General features: G+C 39.4%; 1 protein-coding gene across 1 annotated transcript in view; it reads left to right on the forward strand.

Moving 5' to 3' along the window:
• Nucleotides 1-16,265, forward strand: part of LOC130926929 (anosmin-1-like) — a 171,030-nt gene that overhangs the window by 12,522 nt on the left and 142,243 nt on the right. The window contains exon 2 of the mRNA XM_057852260.1: nt 5,568-5,615. Coding sequence (XP_057708243.1) covers nt 5,568-5,615 — 48 coding nt within the window. The remainder of the gene's footprint in view (nt 1-5,567; nt 5,616-16,265) is intronic.

Here is a 16,265-nt window from a genome sequence, read left to right on the forward strand (position 1 = left end):
ACATTAACATGTCGAATATGCTGCTAGTCTTTAAGCCACTGTAGCGTCGCCTTATCACCATAAAGAGCTTTTTCTGTTGGTGTGGGCAGGCCCCCTACCTGAAGGTGTGGCGTAGTGTCTGACGGATGTGATCCGTCAATATCATTATGAAGTCTATGACTAGACGTCCAAACTATTTTGACTGGGTGTCGCTACAGAAAAAGCCTCGTACTTATCCCTCTGGTCTTCTCAGTTTTTTTTCTCATGCAAAACCTCGGAGTTAGTGGGGAGCAGCTATCACGAGATAAGAGGGAGGAATCAGTGTCCACAAGTGTGACCTAAAACCCTCTCTGCTCTGAATCTAATCTGATCGATTCAACGTATGCATCCACAAATCCTCTTACAGTGCTTGTTTATCATCTGCTGAGGCGAAAACATGTTTTTTCCCCTCATTATTTTCTCTTTCATGTGCTACATCAGCTGACCATTCTAGTCTCTTTTGCACCCACCACACAAATGCAATTAACCCTTTATAGGGCACTCATTTAAATACTATGAATTTTAAAATACAGTGATGGAGACCAGAACCCGCCGCGATAAATGAAAAACTGCGCCCCAAAATTTTGTTCAATGTGTTTATTCAGATCTATCATTGGAAAGAGATACATATAACACGTTTTTTTGTGTGTGTGTGTTTTTTTTAGCTTTTTCCCCAAATTATTATTAAAAAAACCTTTTATGTATATACTGTATACTGTATATATATATTTTAATAAATGTTTTTAAGCACTTTAGATGTAATAATTATTTAAGTTTTAAACATGTTACTGTCCCACAGAATTATTTATAGACAAGAAAAAAAGTAGACGCCCAATCCATTTAAAAAAAGTAAAAAAAAAAAAAAAAAAGCTTGTCTATATTAAATGCTTCATTGAGTGTCTACTCAAATCCGCTCCAGCTGCTCACTTACACACAATGAGTTGCCACAGAGACTGTTTAACAAATTAAACGATGATTGACGCATGAGACGCTTTGAAGGTTGAGTCTCTGGCAAGATCAAAGATTAACCGTCTGTCAATCATCATTTACTTTAATAAGCAACTCCAGTTCACTCTCTGAAAGCAAAGAACAGGGAGAGGGGGGAGGGTGCGAACGTGAGACAGCGTGGTCGGCTCGGGACAGCTCATCTGTATTTATTTATTTCTTTTAATTGAAAAAAACAATCCGCAAGGGACTGAGGGCACGAAGTTTGAAGTGCGAAGTAGCGAGGGATCACTATGTTCTGTATACATAAGTTTGAGTTAATGGATCCTATACCCAGAGTTAGTCTCATTGGAATACCTCATAATCATCAGAAAACGACACAGAAATGTATGAAAATCAACAGGAAGTGACTCGAAAAGGCCTCAAAATGCAACAGGAAGGGGCCCAAAACACAGAATGCCCCCAAAACAACAAAGTCACCCGTAAATGCTCCACAATTAATTGGAAGTGACCCCAAATCAACAGGAAGAGGCCCGTAAGCGTTTACTGACCAGGCAATTTCTACAGAAATTGCACTTTCTATGGAAATTAATTATATTGAAGTTAAGTTTATTACCATATTTTTCGGACTGTAAGTCGCAGTTTTTTTCATAGTTTGGCTGGGGGTGCCACTTATATTCAGCAGCAACTTATGTGTGACATTATTAACACATTATGATATCATTTCACATGTTATTTTGGTGTTTTTGAGTGACACTGATAGTTTGGTAAACTTGTTAGAATGTTCTTTATGCTATAGTTATCTGAATAACTCTTAATAGCTATGGCCACGTTCATAGGACAACCAGAGGATATAATATATAAGAAAGAGAGGGCTCGTGGTAAAGGATAGCTTGTTGAAACAGGAAAATGTCATTGTCAGTCGCGTAAGAAAAAGGTGTCGATAAAAAGCTAAGGGTATGCTAAGTTCGGTTCATTTTTTTTGTTGGTCTTTTCCAGCCCTCGACACTTAAGCCATCTCATTTGGTAATGTGTGTTCAATTGAATTATTGACTTTTTTTATTGAAATACATGCTTTTAGTTTGTGGCACTTTTACGCCCAAGTGGGGGCGCACTCGCACTTGTTTACGTGAAGAAGAGCGCTCACACGCCAGAAGAAGACAGACAGCTACGCAGCGTCTGAGCGAGTGGGCGAGAGAGAGAGAGAAACACGGATTCAAACCTACGTTCATTGTTTATGCTTGTAAAATATCTCTACAGAGGCAACGCCTGTGTGTATCATGTTTTCTGTTGTTGTAGTGTGTTTTACACCCGTGATTGGACACTTAGAACCAGTTGTGTGGTTGTTTGAATGATGTGCTAATGCTAGCGAATGCATGCTAACCGTTTGTGTCATTGCTGTAATAGCAGCTAATTATCATTTATTTACGTTGATGCGAACCTGTTTGGTATCAAGGACGAAATTGATTTGTATTATTTCTATTTTAGTTTCACTCTTCAAATAATGGTGTCATAACGACAGCCAAAATAGTCAGCAAATTATACGGACGTCCAGCATCGTCATTTGGGAGTTTAGCTTGCTGTATTGCCAGGACCGAGCCGTGGCGTCCTGGTGAGGACAGTATATTCGCATGCATGTTGTTCTCTATTGTATTTTTATATTAAATTGCCTTTCAAGATGACATATCTGTTCTATGTGTTGGATTTTATCAAGTAAATTTCCCCCAAAAATGCGACTTATTCTCCGGGGCGATTTATATATGTTTTTTAACTTTTTTCCTTTTCGTTGGGCATTTTATAGCTGGTGCGACTTATACTCAGGTGCGACTTTTAGTTAGAAAATACGGTAAACGGTTTAAATTGTCTCTTGCAAAAAAGGTTAAGCTGAGTGACAGCATCATTCCTCACAGTGATAGAAGTCAGGAAATGACCTGCGCTCCCTCCCTCGACGCACTGAACAACATTTGGGCCCCGCTGTTGCGAGCGCAAGGTGGTACTTCTAGCACAATTAGGGAGAAACGGCTAGTATCTGCGGCCCTTGCAGGCGTACTGACATCAGTTCCCGCCTCGGTGACCTCGGGGACGTCTGTTGAGAGATCAAACGGCTCGTCACAAGAGCTGAGGTCGCCACGTTGGTCTGAAACTGACCAGAGGCTCGCCCTGCGGGAGCCTGGTTTGCTGACCCCACTTTCCTGCTTGAGTTACAGACACTTAAAGTGCCTCTTTTGTCTGTGCTGCATGGGAGTTGATCAGAAAAGACTATGGCTTAAAGCAGGGCATGGCCTTATTTAGATGTCAGAGGGCTTTGTATGGAGGTAAAAAGAGCATTTTCTGGTGTATGAGTAGAAATTTTACAAAAATAAAGTCATTTTTTTAAAGGAAAAAATACATATTCATGAATAATATGTAATAAATTATGAAAGGCTTGATTTGCATTTTGTATTTTGAATATCATATGCTTGGCATAGTCACAGGAACAGGGTTTCAAATCAATGGCAAGAATTGATTATGGTCAACCCTACCAGTTCAAATGAATTGGATGTCTGTTGTCCTCCACGGTATTAAATGAGTATGTACAGGTAGTCCCCGGGTTACAAATGAGTTCCGTTCCTATGCTGGCGACGTAACCCTAATTTCCGCGTAAATCGGAATTAACCCTTTACTTAACCCTAAATACCCCCTAAATCTCAAAATAATGATCCAACAACATTTATTATATGTCATATTAACAAATTAATATAAAAAATAAGATACTGCACTTACCATCACTGCTGGCGGATGGTGAAAAAGGTAAACTGAGTATACCGACTTGTTCACAATTGGAAACACAAGACTTCTTGTCTCACTGATGTTTACTATTGTTTTACTTTCAAACCACAAACACACCTGCTTTTGAACAAACAGGTAAGTCGATGTGACTTATGAAGCATATTCAGAGCTTGATTTCAACAACTGAGACGTAAGTCGATGTGACTAATGAAGCATATTCAGAGCTTCATTTCAACAACTTAGACGATGTGTAGCTGCTTATGCTACACCGTTGTTTGCTGCATCGGACTCTACTTCCTTAGTGGAAAACAGAAAGTGACCTGATTGGGTGTGCGCTCACTGTAAGTAAACTGATGTATTTCACCATTTTTAATTTAACTTGTTGACATACGTATTATTTTAAAAAAATATTGTCCCAAGAATTGTGCAATCACAACAGGAAAACAAAAACAATGCACGCAATTTTTTTTTGTCTTTGAAATTTTCAATTAACCTTAGTGAGACAACAGCTCCTCTTATTGGCGAAACAAATATTTGCAGGGAAACTTGACAGCTGTTACACTGAGAAAAATACAGAGCTCAAATACACACACTCTACACCAGTCAGAGAAGTTGTCTACAAATGGAAGGGGTTTAGGATTGTTGCTTCTCTCCCAAGGAGTGGCCGTCCACCAAAAAAGACGCCAAGAGTTCAGCGCAGAATACTCAAAGAGGTAAAAAAGAACCCTAGAGTGTCTGCTAAAGACTTACAGATATCACTGGCACTGTCTAATATCTCTGTGCACACATCAACTATATGTACAAGCCACTGCTGTCTAAAAAAACACATTGTTGCTTGTTTAATGTTCACAAAAAGGCACTTGGACACTACACAGAAGTTTTGGCAAAATATTTTGTGGACTGATAAAACCACAGGTGAATTGTTTGGTTGTAACATACAGCATTATGTGTGGAGGAAAAATCAAACAGCTCACCAACATCAACACCTCATCCCCACCGTGAAGCATGGTGGAGGGAGCCTCATGATTCAGGGCTGTTTTGCTGCCTCAGGGCCTGGACAACTTACAATCATTAATAGAAGAATGAATTCAAAAGTTTATCAGGATGTTTTGTCGGAAAACCTGAGGCCGTCTGTCAGACAGTTGCTGTTGAAGCTAAAAAGAGTATGGATGCTGTAACAAGACAATAATCCAAAACACAGAAGTAATCAACTGGGTGTTTTCAGAGGAACAAAATACAAGTTCTGGAGTGGCCAAGTCAAAGTCCAGACTTGAACCCTATTGAGATGCTGTGGCATGACACAAAGACAGCGATTCATGCCAGACATCTCAATAACCTGACTGAACTACAGCAGTTTTGTAGAGAGGAATGGGCCAAGATTAGTCCTGACTGATGTGCCAGACTGGTCAGCAGCTACAGTAAGTGTCTGGTTGAAGTTACTGCTGCCAAAGGGGGGCCCACAAAATATTAAATGTGATGGTTCACTTACTTATTTTTCCCCCTTCTGTCATTTTTTGCATACTGTCCTCATTAAAATATGAAAACCTATAAATGTTTGGGTGGTTTTAGTTAAAGCAGATACTGTTTTTTCCATCTGTGTGATTTTGACAAAGATCAGATCACATTTGATGGTGATTTTATGTAGAAATGTGAGAAATTCCAAAAGGTTCAAATACTTTTGTATACCACTGTATGTCTTTATGTGGTGACGCGATCTGCGGTTCGGGCACTCTCTTCTTAAAGAATGTGTTAATTATGACAGCTATATTTTGAGTGCATTTTAATCTTTTAATAAGTCCATGCGGTGTGATGACAGGTGCTACTTTTCTCCACAGAACAACGGATCCTTGGTGTGGTGCCAGAATCACAAGCAGTGCTCCAAGGTAATGCGGTTCTACTTCTGTCATGAACGCGACGCGTGCGTGCCTCATTATCTTGGGGGGATAATACAACATAAAGTGCAGGAGTCACGGCAAGACTAGTTTAGTCACGCCTGTAGGTATCACTCCCAGACATTTTGACGCAAAACAAAAATCTTCATCGTTCAGACTCCAAATGATTCCAAAGAATTTACGGCGGGTTTTTCGGATTCTTGTTATTGGGAATGTGGATAAGAATGCATTGTGCTGCACGGCCCCCCGCCCCCCCGCGGGGCTTGTTTGTGTTTCTTGCCCCAGTCCCTAAGAAGTCTGATATAAAGCTGCTGCTGACAGCTCGTTTGAAAAGATGGCGCTGACAGCCCCGTCTGGATCTGTTGACAGGGCCCTCGGAGATGTTTCGAGCGAGAATACTAAGAGAGCTATGCCAGCGCAGCGTGGTCTAACTTAGCAAATGCGAACAATGCCTATTAGAGCTGTCAGAGACGCTCATCTTTTCACACAGCGTGAAAGCGGAATTCAATGCTGTTGGGCCAGAGTGAATTCAAAACAAAACAAGTTTGCTGAGGAGCGTTTTGTCCTCCTGGTCGGCTTTGCTGTCTGCTGAGGTGTGTGTATAAAATATATGCAGTGAAAACATAGGAACAGAACACCCCTCGACATGTTATTACAAGAATGTAGTTGTCAAACATCCATTTTCTATACTGCTTATCTTCATTAGAGTGACAGGAGAGTTGGAACTTCAAGAAGTTACTACAAGAAGGTCATGTATAGATGTTTTGCCATGTTTTTGTAATAAATAAATGGAAATAAATATGTTAAGTTGACAGTAATTTTGAAATTATGAGGATTATGTATTGTTATTAGCCATTTATTAACAAGATTTAACATAGTTTTTCAAAAAGACACTGTCTTCATATACAGTTTTAACAAACAGGCAAAAATGCAGTGCAGTTCGGTGCAATGGCAGAGTGCTGGGACATGTTTGTTCATAAATCGACCATAAGATGTTGATGTTGTGCTTTCAAATGTATCAACAGACGGGGTTAAATTATGTATACACATTAAACTTGCGTTTGTAGCACTGTTTTAACCTGGTAGTGGCGGTGGTGGTGGGAGAGGCAGGTCAAGAAAAGCTTGGCGGCCCACCAGGCTTTTAACGCACTTGGATAAATCCTTGAGCTTTTGTGCTACTTTAAAATTGTTAGAGCTGAAAAACCATATGGCGTTTGATATCAGGAATATATAATCTGGGGACAACAATACCTACTGTGTAACTATATTTTGATATGGATCGAAATATAATTTGGTAAAGCAAATTCGAATCCAAATAGATATCATCGCAAAACATATGATGAACTTTAAGATGTGCTGTTTTATTTTCTTAAAGAATGTTTTTTATTTATTTATGTATTCTTTAAATGTTTCAGCAACCATTTGTGAAAAACATTTTTTTTTATTGCTTTTGTTGAAATGTAACAAATCGACAGGCGGATTAGTGCAACGTCTGCAGTGATGCGGACTCTGCACTGGTCCGTAGTGGTGAAGAAGGAGCTGAGTCAAAAGGCGTAGCTCTCGATTCACCAGTCGATCTACGTTCCTACCCTCATCTATGGTCACAAGCTGTGGGTCGTGGGTCCGAAAGAACAGGATCGCCGATACAAGCGGGCGAAATTAGTTTCCTCTGCAGGGTGTCTGGGCTCTTCCTTAGAGATATGATAAGTAGCTCGGTCATCCGGGAGGGACTCGGCGTCAAGCCACTACTCCTCCGCGTTGAGAGGGGCCAGTTGAGGTGGCTAGGGCAACTGTTTCAGTTGCCTCCTGGACCCCTCCCTGGAAAGTTGTTCCGGGCATGTCCCACTGGCAGGAGGACCCGGGGACGACCAAGGACATGCTAGAGAGACTACGTGTCTCAGCTGGCCTGGGAATGCCTTGGGATCCCGCCAGAGGAGCTGGTTGAAGTGGCTGAGGAGAGGGAAATCTGGGCTTCGTTGCTTAAGCTGCTACCCCCGCAAACCGACCCCGGATTAAGCGGTAGATGATGGATGGAAGGAAATGTAACAGAGTTAGATTTGTAGATCATATCTTACTAACTCGATCGTATACCAATGATTTAAATCAAATTCTATATAATTGTGGCAAACTAATATCGGCAAATGTAATTTTGTTGTTCAAAGAATCATTCTGAAATTGATGATTTACACCACAAACTGATTCCCCCATTTGTGACAAGAAGTTACTACTGAGTACTTACCAATACTAAATTTTGACTTTTGATAATTAGTAACACAATTGTGATGAAAATGCATTACAATTTCATCAAATATAAAAAAAAAAAAAAAAAAAAAAAAGTTAAATACTGAACAATTCTCACTCAAATATGAGTTTTTAGAGTAATATCTTGTCAACACTGACATTTTACCATCAAAGAGCATGTTTTTCTAACAGCCTTACCACACATTTGACACAAGCATTTCTTGTATCTTCACATGGCTAATACAGATCCTAATCCACTTGCCTGGAAGGTTTCCACCAGGCCCAGTTATGAGAACAGACGTACACTATTTGCACTATTTTTGATGTCAAGGAATCGCTACATTCCACTGTATCATGCTTGATTTGAAGTAGTCTAAAGTGACATTCATTTCACAATCTCACTCTTAAAAAAAAACAAATGCTACACATTTTGCGCATCAAAAAAAGTTCTTGAAGTCATATTATTTTCTTTCAAAAACAACAAAATCACTCCGGTGTATTTTTTGGGGTTAAGATATTATCATAAATTCTTGAACAAATAAGCTGAGCCTTTTGCGTTGTCACATTTTACGCACTATGTGGTAGACCCAATGTCGTGGAGTATGCTGTGTGATTTAACTTTCCTTAAACAAATTTTTCTCTAACCCCAATGGCGTCTCTCCAAAGCATACATGCTGAGAAACTTGGTAAATGACGCTAATTAGCTGCCAATGCAGGAAAAGGCACAGTGGCGGGCACACTTTCTTAAACATGGCCTCACAGCTGGTGACAGTGGTAATCACTGTCAGTCTCTCGGAGCTACTTCCTTGTAAAAAAAAATCACCTGAGTAGGCAAAAGTACTCACTCTCTCCTACACAACTGGAAAAAAGACTCCTGTACTTGCAAGTAGAAATATTCCCAGAAAAGTGACTCACCAACAATTTTGCTACAGCAATGCTATTGTGCTCTCATGCATTACCTAGAAATCACGTGGGAATGCATTCCTGTAGATTTTTGCTCTTTTCCTATGAATTTTGGAGCATTTTCAGGTCACCTCCTTGTTATCTCATTGGCTTTGAAAGATGAGCATTCATAGCCAGTCCTCCTAGCTTAAATGAATTGGGTGTCTCTCATTTTCAATGGTAGGCAATTACTTAATTGTTGATTTTGAGTCAAGTTCTAATGGTTTTGGGGCTCTTATAGGCAAACGCGGAGATTAAGAGGGCTAATGGGCACAGTCCCTCCTTACTCCCCGGTGCATTGCATCAATCATCAATCACAGCATATAATTGATTTTCCAATATATGAATTTAAAAGTAAGACTTTGCTGGTAAAATGTTGTCTATAAAAGTTGTAAAGCAATAAAACAAGCAACAAAAATAAATGAAGTGAACAAAAAATATTTTTATAAGTGGTCAAAATTATTTTTCAAACAGAACATGTGACTAGCACCTTAGAGGCGGTCATTTGATTTGCTTAGCCCCCCCGCCCCCCCAAAAAACACCTGAGGACAGAAGAGGCAAGATGGATATTCATATTTTTTTCAAACCTAAGCTTTCAAAAGCAACAACAACTACTGAGCAAGAACCAAGGATTGAAGATGTGGATCATGAAACGCAGGAGACCACCGCCAAAATGGTGAGCAGAGTTTCAGTTTGCTCCACTAAACTAACGTTAACCCTAAAAAACGATGGGAAACAAAAAAAAAAAATGCTAATTTTCAACGTATGATTATAAACGTTCCTGGCTGGAATATTCAGTCAAAACGGAGGCGGCATCTACTTCTCCATTAGGTAAGACAAAAAATGTACAAGCATCGGCTAAGCTACTAATCGACTCAACTAACTTGATTAGATTACTACCGTATACTGTAAGTTAATTTTATTGCTGACACTGCGTTTCGGGGTCATCAACATTTTTGCCCCCCTCCCCCCCTCGCACAAAAGTCAAACTCCGCCTTTGCTTATAGGTGACTTTCTGATAATTTTGAGGCATTCCCAGTTCACTTACCCTTTAACACCGGACGTGTCGGCAGCGATACTTTCACGCATATCATCTTTGAAGCCTCGTCACGCTGTAATAACATCACCCACATGCTAGTTGTTGGTCTTATTTGAAAGTGCGGAAGTTGATGCCATGCCCGTTTTTACTTGAAGTTAATCGGGAATACAACGGTAAAATGGGAGATAATGTCATTTGAGTTTTATAGTTTTATTGCCCTCATAAATAAGCATTACAACACTGCATGGACCATGTGTTTATATCCATATTTCCATCATTTCTTGTCCTTTTTCAAAACCGAAAATACCACGAAAGACTACATATCCCAGGAGCCATTGTTAGGTCACGATGGACAGATGTAATGTGAACATTTTTAATAACTTGCCGAGCGAGGCACCACCTAAGTAGACGGAGGCGAGGTAGCGAGCGGCGGCCGGTTGGATTGAGCAAGTGACTTTGAAACGTGCGTGAATCAGAAGTGAATCGGAAACCAAATTTAGCGCAAGCTAATGCATTATTTCATCAACTCGAGGGAGAAGATAGACCAGTCGTTTTCTTCGGATGAGTCGGCGAGTTGGGAAGAATGACAGGCTGACAGCGCAAATGGCGGAAGAGTGGGCTGTGTGACGTAGTGTATGATGTAGCCCTTTGTCTCGTTCAAGGGGAATGCCTGAAAAAATTGAACTGAACTAGTTTAGTGTAAATATTTTTGAAAATACTTTTTTTCCATGTTATATTAGATTTTTTTTTTTTAACTGTCAATCTTTTCGATTTGTGTATAGATGTGTGTGTTCGAGAATTTTGATTGCAGGTATATACTTTTGATAAGGTGATGGGAGCAATACCTAACCTCACAAAGAGATATCCTTAAAACCCTTTTTGTGTTCTCGGATAAGCGGGTTAAAATATATGTTTGTACAGTGGTACCTCAACATATGATCACTTCGACACACAATCTTTTCGACATCCGACGTAAAATTTGACTCGCCCTTTGTTTCTACTTCCGACGACATGCTCGAAATACGACGATTTCTGACAGCGCCGCAGTTTCTTTGTTTTGCCGGAAGACGGACACACGGCTGATTCTCTTGTGAGATAAATCAACACAGGATCCAAAAAGGTTAGCGCAGGTGGAGAAAAAAAGAAAAGGTGACGCTTACCATTGAAATGAAGATGTAAATGATAGCAAAATATAAGTATGGTGTGTGCATCCATGAACTGGGTCGACAATATGGCTGTAGAATGTCGACTTCGGCCCGCGGTCTTCCTCCGTTCGCCAGTCTTTATCAGTTACGGTGACAATTCTTATTGTTGTCACAGCGCCAAACATTGCCTTCGTCAGGTTTCTAAGCATTTATTCCATCAACTTGTGCAACACTGAAGCCAGCATCAAAACAGAAAATAAAATAGAACCGCGCTCTTTTGCTCACCGTCACGTCAGCCCTGTGGTGCGTTCAGGTACAGCAAAAAAAAGTACCACGTTAGAACCTGATTCGTTACATTATTACAGGTGTTATTATTACTATTATTATAATTATTGTGATTTTTATTCATAATTTATTTGTTCTGCTTTTTTTTAATTGCTATTTGCAATAGGAACAGCAGTATTTATTAAGGATTTAGTGTAGGTTTTTGGGCTGTGGAACGAATTAATGGATGAATAATGTATTCTTATGGGAAAACCCTGCTCGACATACGACCATTTCGATCAAAGGTCCTGGAACGAATTAACTTTGTATATAGAGAGAGGTACCATGTTTTGCACTGTTGGTCTACTGCAGTGCTTCGCAATTATTTTCTGTTACGCCCCCCCCAGGAAGATGTAAACGTTTCGCGCCCCCCCCCCACACACACACACAACTCTCTTCTGCCACTGTTATTTGAATCATTTGCCTATAAATTATTAATATAAGTATACCTCTGCATAATATTGTGTCCTTTTTAATATTAAAGGAAAAATATATAGCTCAACTTACAATAAAGTATAGAAAAGACAAAGTGCACCACTTTGCCTGAATTAAAAAAAAAAAAAAAAAGTCACATCCAATCTGCAAAAATACATTCACGGTCAGGGGCGGACTGGGACCAAAAAGCAGCCCTGGACTTTGATTCAGCCCAGCCCACAAGAATCGCTGTACGAAGGGAAACACAGACCCTCTAGGGGGTCTGGGGGCATGCCCCCTGGGAGAATTATTATTATTATTTTTTTTTTTTTTTTTTTTACATTTTATTGTAAAATGCATCGATTTCGTGCACTTTGAGAGAAAAATGAAGCGGCTATAAAGAACTACACATTGCATTATTATACATATACAATATAGTTTATGATTTTCTTCGCAGTATGTTAGCCATTATCTATCTGTGCCATCTTTGCGTATGAATACTCTTTGTACAGTCAGGTTTTTTGTTTTCTGAGGGTGGTAAGTAAAAAATGTGTCTAGACTGTGACTGTCTGACTTGGGGCGCTTAAAGTACTGCAAGGATGAACTGGAATTGGATTCATCTTCAGCCCTAGCTCTATGATCAACCTGAACAAAAAAATTAAAGAATTTATTTTTTAAAGCAAGTTTTATGTATCCAATTGATTATAATAGCACCTATCCTCTGTGTCTATAAAATGACTTGATTGTTTATGCCATAATTAATCTTACCACACAAATAATAAATTTCAATGAAAATACAATAAAAATTTCAAGACAAATCCTTTATACATAATCTTCATTGGAAAGTATTAACAAGAAAACAAAACGATATATAAATGGTTAAAAATATATATCATATCAATTTAGCTACCTAAACTTTAAAGTAAAACCATTCATTTCATTAATATTTTATATTTCTTCTGAATTAATCTTGCTGCTGCGTGTGCATACGTTCTTTTACAGCTAAAATATTTTTTCTGCAGGACTAGCATACTGTAACTTGACACGATTTCAAACGGGTACATGGACTAGCTGGCACTAATCCTTTAATTGTCATTTATTTCATTTAAAATGTAGCTACCTAGTGGATAACAATTGCCAGTATACCGAGCAAGTAAACCTCTTCATCCCTACTTACTTGCTCTGCGCTTCTCTGGGGAACTTCCACCAGCTTATCATTACCACGTCCCTCTTCTTTTCTCTCTCCCTGCACCGGCTGCATGTCAGAGCGGCTGCCGCTCCCACTCTCACCATTGCGGGGGCTGGCAGTGGGCAGTTGTTACCCGACGCGGCCGTTGCAGCCAGACTGCTGCTTGAGAAAATATTTGTCAACTTATGACATTTTAATTCTTCGCTCTCCAGTTTTTTAAAATTTTTCTCCCTTACCTTCTCCGCGCCACCCATCTCTTTTCTTTTTTTGCCACCACCATCCATAAGGCTAGTCGCTATTTTGCTTCCACTAGGAACCAATGAACTCTGTGCTTTCTTCGTTCTTCTATCAGATTGGCAGTGCACAGCCAGGCGCATTACTGCCACCTGTCGGATTGGATGCGAACCGTAGATAATTAGAGGATAGGGGGGGATAAAAACAGTGATGTACTGTATATAATGAATGGCGGCCGCCGGCCGTCCAGGGCATTGGCCGTTCTGTGATCCTCCAAAAGCCACAGATTACCAGTCCGCCCCTGTTCACGGTACATTTTTGACCATCTAATAGTGAAAAATAAATTTTAATAAAATCAATCAATAACTAATAATAAATTCAAATAACCATTTAACCATAAAAACAAAAAAATAATCGAACACAAACAACAGTGTCATTAGACAGTGGGACAGTTTTTATTTTTGCTATTTTGCACTGAGCAACTTGGTATGCCACCTTATATGATGCTAACATTGCTCGCTGGTTTATTGATGTAACACTGCGAAACAAAGCGGGACGATTGTTGGCAATATTCGGCACGTCTTGGCTGAAAAAAAATCAAGTGGCTTATCAATGTGAGTGGGGTCTAATGTTTATAAGTGACATCTTATTTGATGTGGCTTCCTGTTGTCCGTTGCAAACATTTTTAGACACAGACTGGTCTTTTCTCGTCTCCCACTGTATTAAAAGTCAAAGCCAAACGCTACATACGATTAGTCATATTTCATTGTCTGAGCTCATCATATCTCCGATGCTCTTTGCTGTGTGCTCGTTTTGTTCAAAAATACAGCGCACACTTTGAAAATGATGCATTATGCAAGTATGGCAAAAAAGTATGTTCCCCGAGGTCACCCTGGCATCGGTCTACTATATATAACCTGTTTGCCCCCTTCAAACGTATTGACCACAAATGATTATTTACAGGTCCGAGTTGTAAACCAATCACAAGGAAACATTTTTTAAAGGCTGAATGTTCCATTTGAAATGAATGAGAGCCTGTGAAAATGTATGGGAAAGTTTTATTTTGTCAGAATTGTGTGTTTTTGCAAAAAAAAAAATAAATAAATAAATAAATGGCTGATAACATTTATGTGCCTTTGGCAAAGCATCCCCACATAAAAGAAAAGCAAGTTGCCTGACAGCCTCTTTAACAAATAATGGCCTTTTATTGCGTCAGTCCTACGGTGACCCCTGAAGTACTTTCAAGCTAACAACGTAGCCAACCTTCTCGGCGCTATGAAGACGCGCCGTTCCCTGCTTTCCACACTGGTGGCCAATATCGACTCTTGGCACTCATTCTTTAGGCAGATTTCTTTTTGAGAGAACGTTATGTTTTTTGCGAGCTGCTAAATCTGAAGCATGGCTAATCTTGTCCAAAACATGGCAATATCTAAATGCTTTTCACAGCTTTGTGTGAAGACTGTGGCTGCATTTAAAAAAAAAAAATCTTCAAATGCTTTATCAGTGCCATTGACAATGATAGCCGTCTAATCATGTAGCTCTTTTCATCCTTCTGCTGTGAATTGAAGTGTTTGTCACTAACAGACGTCCAATTCATTTTGAACTGGCATTGTTGCCAGTGAATGAAAATGTGTTCATTTGCTGCCAGCCCTCACACCTCACACATCATTGCTGAACCCTTCATTGAGCAGTCATATTGCTATACGATATGACGATATGTATCGCCAAAATGATAAAACCTTTTTATCGATCTTTTACATGTCTATCGCTATTACCGCCATAGACATCTTCCTGCAATACACATTTTGGCTAGCAAATGATACCCATTTTAAACTGACGACTGCTACATTGTGATGTCATATGCCGTAATAATACCACCAATCCGCCTCAAGATGTACGCCATTTGGCCACCCATGCGTGAGTATGAACACAGCACAATTCATTCCATTATCAATATTAATGTATTTATTATTAATGTTATGAAACAAACTTAAAGTGCAGATGAAGAGTATGTCGGATTTTGGTGTAATTTGACAAATTTAGACTTTGGACGAGTTCGTCAAAATGACTATTTCTAACGCGTAACTTGGAGAAAAACTTGCGTTTAAAAAAAATAAAAAATAGCACTCCTTCTATACTGCCTTCCTAAACCCGGAAGTGTGGTATTTGAGAAGGCAACAGAAGAGACAGTCAAACTCTGCTGCCACCTGCTGTCAACACTGTTGTTGTCTAACGTGCCGCCTAGCATGCATTGCAGCACTTCGGATGAAAATAACAATGAAAATCCTTTTTCTGTGCTAATTATTTCTTCAGTTACTGTTCCAATTGTTTCATTAATTACTAGTTACGGTATTTGGTAACACTTTATTTGACAGTGGTGCCATAGACTGTCATAAGACCATCATAATTATGACCTCACACTGTCATGAGCATTAATGAATGCGTATGACAGATGTCATTTACAGGCATGAAAATTAATCACCTTTTGGCGAAATTCGCCGTTTTGAAGTCAAAAAGGGTGACCTACGTGAATTGTGTGGATCCGGGGAGAAAATTTTTAAGGTGGGGTGTCGTAATTCCATCTAACTAACTAACGACATGTTTTATTGAAGTTGGTTGTCGCGATATGCAATGAGTCCATTTGTCGCAAGGTAAATAAAAATGAGGGCGATAATTTTCACGGCTGCGTTTTATCACCGTGTGCGTGCGTGCATGGATGCATACATTTGTGCGTGCATGTAGATGACTTATGAGACTCCATTTCACAGATGTTTATTGGTAATCAACACGCCGTAGAATTACAGTTCAGACATACAAAATAAGGATGGAAAATTTACAGCAATGCTAATGTTTACAGTCTTTAATATACATTAAAGAGTGTAAACATTAGCATTGCTACATTGAGACTAATAGGGAAAAAAACAACAACCTACTTTAGCCTGCTATAAAACATTGGCAGTCTTCTCCAAAACGCAAACTTGTGGTTAAAACTTAAAAGGTGACACTTCAAACATTAAAAATCGCTGGTTAACAGCATGTGCAAACGAAAAAATGGAAAGAAAAAAAAAAAAATCAATGAGTGACACCAATGATGAAAAGTGTTTTTTGCGGAG

This window comes from Corythoichthys intestinalis, chromosome 12 (assembly GCF_030265065.1).
Source record: "Corythoichthys intestinalis isolate RoL2023-P3 chromosome 12, ASM3026506v1, whole genome shotgun sequence".
Lineage (NCBI taxonomy): Eukaryota > Metazoa > Chordata > Actinopteri > Syngnathiformes > Syngnathidae > Corythoichthys > Corythoichthys intestinalis.